At 40.4% G+C, this 13,016-nt stretch overlaps 1 protein-coding gene across 5 annotated transcripts in view; it reads right to left on the bottom strand.

Annotated features, from left to right (window-relative positions):
- Positions 1–2,107: 2,107 nt before the first annotated feature.
- sbf1 (SET binding factor 1) overlaps positions 2,108–13,016 on the bottom strand; it is a 69,082-nt gene continuing 58,173 nt past the window's right edge. For all 5 annotated transcript variants that reach the window (XM_058623751.1, XM_058623750.1, XM_058623748.1 and 2 more), the window contains 10 exons: positions 12,250–12,426; positions 11,683–11,784; positions 11,413–11,598; positions 10,200–10,326; positions 9,947–10,077; positions 8,909–9,250; positions 7,688–7,893; positions 7,486–7,573; positions 7,245–7,376; positions 2,108–6,582 (listed from right to left, as the gene is read on the bottom strand). In XM_058623751.1, the coding sequence (XP_058479734.1) occupies positions 6,484–6,582; positions 7,245–7,376; positions 7,486–7,573; positions 7,688–7,893; positions 8,909–9,250; positions 9,947–10,077; positions 10,200–10,326; positions 11,413–11,598; positions 11,683–11,784; positions 12,250–12,426 (1,590 nt within the window). In that variant the 3' untranslated portion in view covers positions 2,108–6,483. The remainder of the gene's footprint in view (positions 6,583–7,244; positions 7,377–7,485; positions 7,574–7,687; positions 7,894–8,908; positions 9,251–9,946; positions 10,078–10,199; positions 10,327–11,412; positions 11,599–11,682; positions 11,785–12,249; positions 12,427–13,016) is intronic.

A 13,016-nucleotide genomic window follows, 5' to 3' on the forward strand; every position in this document is an offset into this window, starting at 1 on the left:
CCCTGTCTGCTTGTTGTCTTTTCATCGCTGCAAGTTCATCAAGGACTAAACTCTGCAGCCTCGTGCAGGCGTGGTCAGTTAACATTAACGACAGTGTGAGAAAGCTGAGCAGCAGACACTTTTCTGTTTACCACCGAAACATACCAGGTGACTTTTCATTAAAATGTACTTGAATCTTAACCTAAAATTCTCTCAATGAAATGTGCTTTTATGTTAGGAATGAGGTGCTTATCGGCCCAAAACTAGTCACACTATTATGAGAACATTGGGAATTAGTTCCACAAACACAGTCATCCAATTCACAATATAAATGTCATAGGTTACTTCTTACTCCTTTAAAATGTGGCAATATTACTTAATATCAAAAGTTATCAAGTAATATTGAATAAAAAACGTTACGTTAATCGTTATATCACTTTCGGAAATAGAATTATAAAGTGTAGAATACGTTTTTTTGGAACCAAATCCACTTTACTGACGCAAAAATGGCTTTTCACAGCATATTTGTCGTTGGACCTGCCGCCGTTACGTCAATATAACACCAAAAACAACGCAGTATTACTGTTTTATAAATTATAATTCCTTACACTACTCAGTAACTTTGTAAAGTAATAACTACAGACTGAAAATAAGAATGGACGTAATGTTGAAATTTGAAAAGCGAAGCCCAGGAAGTCGAACAGAATTAGCTGTTAGCCACTAGGGGGCGAGACTCTTGAATAAAACTGAAGAATAAAACTAGCTTCTACTTCTCATTTGATTTATAACGTCAGTGAAGATTTCCTGATGAGTTAGTGGTCTCAAATCATTTGTTTCAGCCCTTCTTCAACAGAGAATGATGTTAATTATGTTCCCGTTTAGAGGAAAATAAACGATAAAACACGGTAGATTAGAGCCCGGTGGTCCAACAGTTTGTCTTTGAACTTCCGGTTACTAACACCGTCATGGCGCCGGCCGATGACGATGGCCAGGCTTTTATTTTGAAACCGGAAAACGACATACTTTTTATACATCGTAGTCTGTGGTAATAACAATTCAGGCATTACATTACATGTCATTTAGCAGACGCTTTTATCCAAAGCGACTTACAATGGAATCAAGTACAATTAGCCAGGGGTGGAATCGAACTTGCGACCATGATGTCTTTGGTACACAAGGTAGGGTCTTAACCGCTGAGCCACTCCACCCCGGGTTAGGGTTAGGGTTACTGAGAACTTCAATTTATAAATGTTTTGTGAAACGCTGACACATGAATCTTGAGTGAAATTCTAAAAATAATAATAATTCTGCAACTTTATTCGTTGACCCAGTCTGCAGAATATAGAGTTAATGCAATATCTAGAAATATCAACAACTACCTGTCACCAAAGGTGACTAAATCAACACAAACAGAAAACACATGTGGACATTTAAACCCACGGTTTTTATTTGGATTCTAAAAACTATACGAACATGACTGACAACATAACGCGGCTCAGAATGTCATTTCTAATAAAATAATCTTATGTCATATTGCTGTGATTGATGTAGCTGTTGGGTGTTGTAGGGTGGTTACCATGGAGATGGGAAGGAAAAGATGAGCTGGATTCTGACTGCTGCTGCTGCTCAGGTCAACATTAGTTTAGGAAAGTGAACAAAGACACACATTCAGTTTAAATACACACTGGCTGACGGCCGGAGACAAATTGATATAGATGTTTTGTTTCTTCTTTCTGTGTCTTTCTAACATTATTTTTTAATGATTGTTTATAGAAGCCGAGGAACCAAACAATGAAGATAATTGAGATGCTACACAGCTCCGTTAGTTATAAACCATTATAGCTCAGAAACTATGTTTAAATTGTTGAATTTGTGTCTACAAAATCTTTTTGTCCACAAGGTTTTTATTTTTTCTTTGTTATATGGAGCAAAGACACTAGAAAATATTCATATTTAAGGAGCTATAAACTCATGGAGTTTATTTTAATTTTAATTATTTAAAAAAAAACAAAAAAAAAACAATGAATCAATTATCAAAATAGTTGATTAGTGATTGATTAATAATAGTTTCAGCTCTATTTGAGTAATTCCTTTTATCTTGTTAGGACAAACAAAACAAAAACGTGGCTCATTATTGACAGAAGCAGGTTTAATGTGAGTTTTCACTGAGCTGAGAACTTGGATTTGCTGTTTCCTTGTCTTACGAGAATTTATTGAGACGTCGGAGTAAACAAGATTTTACAGAACAAGCTAACTGATCACTGAAGAACAGAAAGACGACCACTCGCTCTGCTGAAACCTGTCCTAGGAATGTCTCGCACACGGCTCTTTCCTCACAATCACAATGAACTAATTCCACAATCATCATTTTGGCCTCTGTCAAAATCTAAATTTCAAACGTGTGAAAAAGTCTCTTGACTAAAGGTCCACAGAGACAAAAACAGTCATTGTTGATTTAATAAAATGTAATTTGTCCCTGAAATTTCTACCTTCCTGTATTTAAGAAAGTTAGACGTGCATTTATTTAAAGGTCCAGTATGTAAGAGCTAGTGACATCTACTGGTGAGACTGCAGATTGGAACTGAGGACTCATCCACTCATGCATCCAGGAACTACGGTGGCCCTCACTTGCCAATTTAAAACAGGAATCCATTCAGCCCGCTTGGACCAAGACCCTCACCTGAAGTACATATAAAAGTTTGATTCTTAGACTATGAAAACAAAATTCTTAAGATTCCTAAGTTAAAACAATTATATTATTATTATGAGTAGTACATTTAATCTGCCAATAAACCATTTTAAATGTTACACACTGGACCTTTAAACAAAAGAAAAAGATGCATCAGGTACTCTTGGAAATTAGTGCACTTCAAAAAGAAGATGATGCAGGCACTTTAAACATGGAATAATGAGGAAGGGAGCCATTATAGTTATTAAATCATCCTAAATGTTTACATTTACTCAATATAGTGAAGGAATTTAACCATTTCCTCCCTAATTACTCATTACTTTTATTGTGTTTTATTTATTTATCTGATTGCTGTAAAGGAACTGTTTGCCGGGTAGAGCTGTCACTTTTTCCTAAAGTGAAGAATGATGATTACATCACACACTACAGAACTCTGGTTGCTGATGACAAGTGAGCAAAATGAGTCATGTGACGAAGTGTGGGAGTGTTTTAACTCTAACAGGTGTTTAAATGTCCTAATTTTAGATTTGACCACTTATTTGAATTAATATCTTCATTTTGGATCAAAAGTGACAGCTCTACTGCAGAGCAGCCACTAGGAGAGCTTGCTCACTCTGAACTCCTCCGTGATTGGTCAAAGCCTCATTTGACGCCTTCCTGCGTTGTTGTTGATTACTAGCGTTCAATAAAATCCCACCTAGCGTAGCTTTAATCTAACAGCAGATCAGGTCGCAGACTTTGTCTGTTCACATTTATTCAACTGTAATTTACATCCACAGATCCCAACACTGTGGGTGACCAACACAGTAAAATCCAAAAGCCTTTGAAAGCACCTCAGAGGCTTGAACACACCAGCTCCACTCCTGCGTTTACGCTTTTGCTACCGAGTAAAAACAACCGTGTTTAAAAAAAGAAAAAAGAAAAAAATACATTGAGGGGGGGAAACATAAAACAAACAAACATTAGTCACATTAATACAGAAATAAACAAATGGCACATTGAATTCCTAATTTAAAAATAAAGTGGTGCTTGAGGAACTTTCTTACTGAGGAGACAAGTTAAATAAATTACTACCATAAACGTTACATACAAATCTGGAGTAGTATATACAAAGGAGTTATTAGACACGCAAAAAGAAGAAGAAAAAAAAAATCTACAATTTCAAATTTTATGTTCAACAAAACTGCAGTAGAACCATATTTTACAGAGCAGGGACTGTGGCTGCTGAGTGCTGTGTGTGTGTGTGTGTCTGTGGAGGACAAAATATAAAAATATTTAATCAAATAAAAAGAGTTGACGTTTAAAGTCGCTCAGCTACTGTTTGTTTACTAACTAACTGATGTAAACTCCTCTATATGTACAAAGTTCCAGCACTGCAGCTAACGGGTGCTAAATTGAACCAATGCTGCGCCGCGTTCCTGACTGACACTCCACTCTCTGTTCCCGCGTTATTAAAGGAAGATTACAGTATTTTATTTTATTTTTTTTTTTTTAAATTGGTTCTTCCCATATTTGTGTCCAGTGGCTCTGAGTAATGTTTAAGGTCCAGTGTGTAAGAATTAGTGGCATCTAGTGGTGAGACTGCAGATTGCAATCAAACACTCACTCATTCACTCATCCTTCATATACCAAAAAAGATGTAAACACATTTCGTCTTCCTTCTTCATTAGCTTATGTATCAATATTATGTGGGCGGAGACATTCTCTTTCGTTTGTATAGTAATTGTGTGTTCCATTTATATCGGAAGTCAAACTGGGAGTGAGTAGCGTTCCTGTTGGGAAGTCGGGAAAAACTTAAAAAACAGGTACAAATGACAGTAAAGATGGCAGTGTTTGTATGAGAGGTAGCCATCTTGGAATATAACGTCGAGAGCTAAATTGTAAATGCAAGGTGAAGGGGAAAATGACCAAATGGAACGCACCTTTAGTTTGGTTTAAAACGTGAGACACGCACAGTCCGGCGTGATATTAGATATTAGATATTACACACTGGACCTTTGACTCTGCACTCGCTGCTTTCATGCTGTAGGGAAAAAAAATTTTTTTTGTCCGTAAATCTCCCAAAGCTTCCCAGATCAAACACTGACATCAGCTTCTATGAAAGCACAACTGCCGCCTGTTTGTTTGTTTACATGTGAGCTTGTGCTGTACATGCCGGAGACAAATAAAAGGCGTGTCATCTTACAGTCACATGTCAACCTCTACTTGTTTCTAATGCAATGCAAATATTTGTTATTTATGTAAATAAACAGAGAGCAGCTAGTCAACTGCTTGTTGTTAAAGCTGCGGAGGGAAATCCTTTGAAATTGTTTTGTTTTGGTGTTAAAAATCTGTATATTATGACAGATATGACAGAGTGTTTGTTCTGGTTTGGGTTTTTTTTTTTAGCATTAAAGGTTTTAAAAGCTGCAACAGCTGCGTCTTAGTCTGGATGTACAGAAATGAACATCTTTGCAAACGATGATGCCGTTTCTTGAAGTGTCACGCAGCTGTTGTTGTTTTGTTATTAAAACTTCCATCAAAAAGATACTGAATGCAAATGTAGCTTTTGGACACAATTATGAGCCTTGTTTGAAAATATAAAATACTGCAATGTTCACATCAGCACGTGTCCGAACATCCCACATTATCATCTTGTTCCTCCCAATTTCCTTCCTTCCACATCTCTTGTGTGTTTTAAGAACATCACTACAAAAACAAACATGTCAGTTTTCTTTGCACGGCGTGTAAAACTCTGACTGTTAGTGGTTGATGAAAACACGTGGGGGGGGGGGGGTGGATCTACTCTGTAAACACTCTCAGTGAAAAACGCTCACCGACACACACTCAAAACCGGAATGATTCTAATCTCCGACTGGCTCTACTGGTTTTGATCTCTACGACTGATTCATGGCTTTCACAGTATATCTTCATCGTCTGCTGACCGCGGCAGTGACCGCGGCAGCGACGTCCGTCCGTCTGGTACAAATTTGGAAATTTAGAAAGGAAAAAAAAATAAAAATAAAAAAAATAAAGGGAAATCCTTCATGATCCGTGGAGGAGTCGCCCTCTTCTCCTCGCAGCTGCAGCATCGTCGTCGTCGTCATCATCACCGTCCACTTCACTGCAGCTTCTGACCACACGAGGCAGTGAGGAGAGAGAGACAGAGAGCAGAAACCTCGGAGGACTGGAGGAAAGAAGGTTTTCTGCCACCATGTTTTGCTTCTCTGGGTTACTTTGGTCCGTCAACCCTTCAGTCAATCCTTCTGACACGTCTCCAGACGAGTCACACCAGCTTTCTCTGTGTGTGTGTGTGTGTGTGTGTGTGTGTGCGCGCGCGCATGGCCGTCATTCCTCCCCCTGGAGTGTGTTTGTTAAAGGGTGAGTGTGGTTAGTAGGAAGGAGAACACGTTGTGGTTTAAAGGTGGAGGGTCTGGATTCATCTTCATGCTGCTCCAAGCTGCAGGGCGCCTCACACAAACCTGCTTAAATTACGCATGGCTTCTTTGCATACACACACATCCAGCGAACATAGTGGTCAGACGGTCAGGGGTGTGAGGCTGAAGCTACTTTGTTGAGACAACAGCGAGTGGTTCTTCTTCTGGGTGTCTTTTTTTTTTTTTTTGGTCCTTTTTCTAATTTTTTTTATAACAAAAACACTGAAACGTTGTGACGCAAGGTTATTAGTTCAACACTAGCAAACAGAACAGAGCTGAAGTGATGAAAGAGGCCCCCCCCCCCCCTTTTGCCCTTTCCTGTTTCACCGGGATCATCTGTCTCTCAGTTGCTCAGTCGTTCCTGGTTGCATGGCTCCATTTTAGAGTCCAGCCTCTAATCTAGGCGTCTGACAAGCAGCTCTGAACACTGTCCATCCACAGCTGTGCATTCAGACTGTCCTGCGCACAGAAGTTATACACTCGTTTGGTCGTCTTCAGCTAAAAAAAAAAAACAAATAAAAAAAAAGGAGAGATTAATTCCACAAATGTGCAAATACAAACTGCCAGCAGCTACACTAGGAAACACTGACACTATAGGCCCACCTAATAAAAGCTTCAATATCTTAAGACTAGGTTTACTGCTTCAAACCTGGAAACTGGCACTGAAACTGAAGTTTGTTCCACTTTGTCAGCTGCTTACCTCCTGCACCAAAGTCCATAGAGAAAACCAGTGATTTTACATCTGGGCACTCAGGAGTTGTTGAACAACTGTTGCCTCCAAAAAATAAGTGTAAATGTGTTCTCATGTAACTTTGATGTCTGAAATCATTCACTTGAATTTAACTAGGTGAAAAAAACTCACTGAAAACTGTTCCGTTTCCAGTCAGAAAAGGCTAAAATCTTGTATAACTCACTTCATAAAAGCTGCCATCACCACCTAAAATGTGACTCTACATTCAAGTAGTGCTCCTACATCATTGAGCCAGTGTCAAATATTGCAATAAAATATATAAAATAGTAAATATTAGGGGTTAGTACAGTTTTAGAGGTTTTGCTTCAGTCTCGACTGCTGCATTATAACATTTCTTTGGTAAGGTGCAGACTCGTTCTCAGTCAGATTATAATCTTAGCGGCTTTGATCACAGGTCAAGCTGACTCACGTCAAAGAAGGCTTTCTCTTCGATGTTTTTCGGCGCTCCCATGGTGGGTGTTCCTGGAGTGACGGACTCCACGTCGGCCAGCTCGATCACACCTTTACACTCCTTATCCTGCCTGCTCTCGTAGTATCTCAGCTGCAGACAGGGACACGTTGTTAAGACACACAAGAACACACAGATCACTGTCGCCTGCAAAGCTCTTCTTGAGCTCTGAGAATACTGGAGTTGTTGCATATTTGTTTACCTGATGTTTGGTCTTGTCCAGGACAAACCACCGTGGTTTCCATGGTTTCAACAACGCTCCTTTCTTGTACAGGATGCCTTCGAAACTCCTAGTGAGGAAAAAAAATATAAACGGGAGGATTAGGGATTTGATTAATGTCAGCAGAGAACTACAGATCTGTCTCAGCTTTCACATGTCCTCTCAGTCATCTGCAGCCACAGACCTGTTCTCACTCTCCGTGCTCTGAAACTGGCTGTAGAGGGTGCTGGTGCTTGGACGACCAGGAACTGGTGTGGAGGTGGCACTGGCCTCACAGTCCAGACCCAGGTTGATGGAGGACCCCACACCACTCTCCTGCAGGTAGACGCCCTGAGAACGCCGCTGGTGGCTCAGGTTGGACGACATCAGCAGGGAGCTGGAGAACGACGGCTGTGGAGGAAGGAGAAATAGGCACGAGTGACTTGACAGAACGTCATTACAGCAGTGAGAGACCTTTGTTTTTTGTCAGTGGCTCCACTGACCAACAAGACTCAGAAAACATGGGTATGTAGATTTCAAAGAAATGTAATGTTAAAGAGGCAAAACATGTCTGACCATGACTATGACCTTGACCGATTGGCAAGCTTTTCCTTGAAGGACTACAACATTGTTACATTAACAATGTATGCAACACTTGTGACTAATCAAACATTAATCACACATTTCTTTCTTTTTTTTGGATATTGTACTAATAAAAATGTAAAATACGATACAATCAAAAATCCTACATCAGTCTGTAAAAATGTAAATAAAAATCAGCAACAACATTTTAGCCGAGTCATGTTGTGGCCCGTTTATTTCTTCTTTCTGAGAAAACACTATTTGTTACACAATTGGAGAATTATGTCTTGAAATGGCTGGAAAAAAATGTGTTGTTAACAGCTTCATCGTTGAAAAGGTCGAAAATGACTGTATATGACTGATACCGGAGGAGTTTGTGATATTGGACACAAAAAAGGGGTACCGTGCCACCCCTAATTCCTATGTGGGAAACTTAAACTCAACTTGCTCCGGACCCTGCAGAAGTGATGACATTTCTGAGGGTCAGTAAATGCATCTTGTTGCTGCTCCTCTAAGCTCAACATGCTGTGGACCCTGCATTACTCTCACTAGATCTCATGCACTGGAGTTTGATTTTGTGTTGTTTTCTTTTGAGTGAAGTTTGTCCCATTAAACATGTAATGAATATATAGTCTGTTATGTAGGTTTGGCTGGAGCACTGACAGTTTTCTGTGTGTTTGAAGACACACTGTTTGTTTTGATTAAAGCATTGTTTAAAGTAAAGCATTAATCACGTGTCACAAAAAGGATTGTCATTAAAAAGAATTTGCATAAACTTTTTATTATTATAACATTAATTTTGACAGCCCTAACAATAATACATGAAATGAAACCACTATGTCACCTTGCTCTCCAGTTTGGTCTCAGTTCTCTGTGTGGTTTTCATTTTATCCCATGTATCCTTCCACTTCTCTGGCGTCTGACCAAGCTCCGCCTCCAGACTCTGCATATCCTGCAGCAGCTTGGTGATGGCGTCTGGCACCACCTTGCTCAGGTTGTCGTAACACGGCCAGACGACTCGCCGCTGCGACTTAGGCCCACTGCTGTCAGGTTTATCCGGTGTATCCTCTGCCACGCGCTCATGACCTCTCGCCTCCCAGTCGTAGGACGGCCCCTCCGACAGTCTCTCCTCCACGTAGAAGTCCCACACCTTTAGGTTAGAGATGAAGGTGTACGGCCGCAGCACCTGCAGGACACGGTTACTGTGAGTCTGCTTTGTTTTAGATGTGAAAACACTTTTTTCAGGTGTAAATAATATGCATATCTAGTAATGTTATATACCGATCCAGGCGCAAATATTTACAATTTAGAGTGAAATTTTACATATTGTGATAAAATTGTTTTGTCAATGCTTGTGTCACATTTTTCAAAATCAGGCATAGGGCAGAGTTACGCTTTAAGGACGAAGCCAGAAAAAGGCAGGAATGTAACATCACAATGCCGAATGCCATAAAACACCAAAAAGAAAACCAAAACATTTTCTTAACGGAGCTCAGAGCACAAATATTAAAAAAAGATCTGAAAGCAAAACAAAAAGAGTGAGACAGAAAAGCTGCCTCTGATTAACAAGTTGGATTAGAATTTTAGGGTGAGAACATTTTAGACATGTTTCATTTTATTCATCTAAGACCTATTAAATTTGAAAAGAATTATTAAACTTAAATGTGTCCAGTCAACAAGACTTTTCACATCAAAATGTTGCTCATCTCTATAGCGGCTTTTATTTTCTGGACTGAGGTTGATTTTTTATAAGTTTCACTTACACGACTATATGTGTGTGGATGCAGCCTGGTTAGAAAAAAAGCCAGCATTTAAAAAAAGTCTGTAGTCTGAAGTCATGTTTAGTCATAGGGTTTAGGGAGAGTTAGTTTCAGGGCCTCACCTCTTCATCCTCAGGAGAGAACATGTAGTTGTAGAAGATGGGTGTTTTCTTGTTGAGTCTGTCGATGTAATCCCACACAGATTTACACACCTGAGGGCTTCTCCTCTCACCTTTCTCCTCATAAAGGACTCCTACACCAACACACACACAAACACGTACATAGAGGGCTTATCAAAACAAAACAACTGTAAGTGTGACTGTGTTTCTAGAGGTGAAGCAGTGTTACCAGACAACCGTGGAGAAATGTTCTTACCCAGCTCGATGCGTTCATAGTCGGAGTCAAGCAGGAAGGTGCGGAAGCGGTTGGACACGTAGTGGTAGGCCAAGAACTTCAAGTAGTACTGACTGAACTCAAACTCCATGGGGAACTGGAGGTGAATCTAAAGGTGGAGGAACACAGAAACACAGATGAGGATTACAGCTACAAAGTGATATTTGATCTGAACTGATGAATGAAAACAATCCATGCTGAGGCTGATGTCAATGATGCATGAATGAATGACCCAGGAGAGGGTTCAGCATCAACGTGCCATTATGGCAATGGTTCTTCTATGAGGAGCAACATACATTGCATTGAGCTGATTCTATGAGCTCCCATCTCGGAAAGCTGCCATGAGCTCATAGCTCTCTACTACTGCTGCTGAGCAGTGGCAGCATTTGAGAAATAGGTTCAGCTTTAATAAGTCTGTGCTATTTTCATACAACGCAGAGGAAACAGGCAGAGGAAACCACAACAACTGTGTCATCTGTAACAAAAGCTCTGGTGTGTCAGACAGCAGAGGAGTCACATGGGTCACAAACTCTGTGGCCACTAAAGTAAACTGAAACCACACATCCTGCAAGTGATAAGAACGACACGACCTGCGTCACGCATTAGCACTTCAGGAAACATAATCAGTCCTACAGGTAAACACACAGGCAGAGTAATATTATTTATTATATGTAAAGAGGAAAGAGAGGGGAATTCATTTTACATTTTGTTCTGGACAAAGTGTCAAGTTGTCCAGAACAGAATGTAAATGGAATTCAGGTGTTCATTTGTTCTGTTTCAGCCGTTCCGCAGTAACATAAATTGCTTAAATAAACATCTAGTGAACAGCACCTATGGTTTGTCTCTCCTATCTGCATTTTGTGTCTGCACTGCATTGCACTTCAGTATTTTAAATAAATTACATTTAAATTAAATAGGATGAAACTGAACCGTTTGAGTGAAAAAAAATTGAGCATTTATCACATTTCAAAAATGTGTCAACTTATAAAAAAGTAAAAGAAGTTTATTAGAAAACGATTGGTCACTGACAATTATTTAAAAAAAAGCAAACAAAAACAAATGAGCCATTACTGTCTGAAACATCTCAAAAGTCTTGTCTGAAAAACAGCGTCTGTTTATGTAGATTTTAGTCAGTCTGTGCAATTTTGCCGACTTGTGCCGAGTACAACAGTTCTGTGTGTCAGAGCAGACCCACCTGGTGCACACAGTCAAGGAACTGCAGGAAGACCGGCGTGAAGCCGCTGCTCTGGCTGCCCAGAGTCTGAGCTCCTCTGTGGCTGAACCTGTGGCCAAACGACAGCCACTCCTTCTCCACCAGCAGCCGGAAACCGTCGAAGGTTCTGTAGTAGGGATCAGACAGCAGCTGCACCAGGGACACCACCTGCACACAGACACACGGTATGATGTCACGGCAAGCCCCATTCACGTTACACTTTAAGGCTATATTCAGTGTTTCAGTTAGAACCTGTGTGGTGACGTCCCAGCCGTCCTCCAGGCTGACCATGACTGATGAGCCCGTGTCCAGGAGCTCCACCACCAGGACTGATACCTGCAGCACCCTGTGCAGCTACACACACACAAACACAGTCAGAACAAATAACACACAAGGATCATACAATGAGTTGAAACAGTCTATACAAACACAACTCTTGTACAGCATTCTTGTATAGCACAATGCAGTCCCTAGACCCTAAATGCCTAAATCTAAACCTTAATTTAACTTTAATTTTAATACCTCGCCCTAATCCTAAAATCAAATTTGTGCTGTAATAAACTTGTATCCTACACATGTAATATATCATTATATCCCCCAATGCTCCCTGGGTGCATATAAGTGCTGCCCACTGCTGTGTGTGTTCAATACTGGTGTGTAAGGATGGGTCAGATTCACTATCACTAAATGATGTGTGTGCAAACATCACTAATTCTATAGTATATATCTAGTAGTAAAGAAAGCTAAACATATCAAGACATCATTTATAAGCCATATCACTAACACACAAACACAGATGGAAAACCAGTGAGCACTGACCAGAGACATCCACTCGGAGTCCTCCAGGAATCGTAGGTAGGTCATGCTGGCGTCAGTGGGTTGGCAGCTTGGCACGCAGGCCTTCATCAGCTTTTTAAAGCTGTTCTTCACCTGCCGCACATCACACACCTCGATGGGAACCACCTCCCACTGCTGGAACGAGTCCTGTTTCCCTCCCTGAACAAAATAAAAGTCAGAAACTACGTTCAGAATACCAACCACATAGTTCAAATGCAATTCATCATACAGATCAGATTTGACAGTTCACATTCCGAACTACTAATGTCTTACATCTGAACAATGACTGCCCACTAAAACGACCTAAACTATCGCTTTAAGTTTGGTTTGGTTTAGTACAGTACAGTAAAGTACCTACTTTTTGCATTTTCATTAAGAATAGTACCAAAATGACCAAACCCTACCATTTAATTCTTTGGCACCCTTCCCTTGGGGTACCACAGTAAAATGGTATGGTACAGTCAGGGTGGTGCTAGACAAGACAGTCTGTTGCTGCTGTTTGGGCGACAGAAAAACGTCACTCCCTTGTAAGCGGTGTTTCTTCAACGCCCGCAGTCTATACTTGTACAAAGCTTGACGTCTTGTTGAGACACAAAAGCCACAAACCGAGCAGGAAAAAAAAAAAGCTGCTGGATGTCCTCCATTGTGTTGCATTTGATGTCTTTGTCCATTTTCATTGAACTGGTATAACATCAAGCTATGTATCTTGCTGATGCAGCCATCGGGCCCAGCCCACACCCCACCTGACA

This window comes from Solea solea, chromosome 3 (assembly GCF_958295425.1).
Source record: "Solea solea chromosome 3, fSolSol10.1, whole genome shotgun sequence".
Classification (NCBI taxonomy): domain Eukaryota; kingdom Metazoa; phylum Chordata; class Actinopteri; order Pleuronectiformes; family Soleidae; genus Solea; species Solea solea.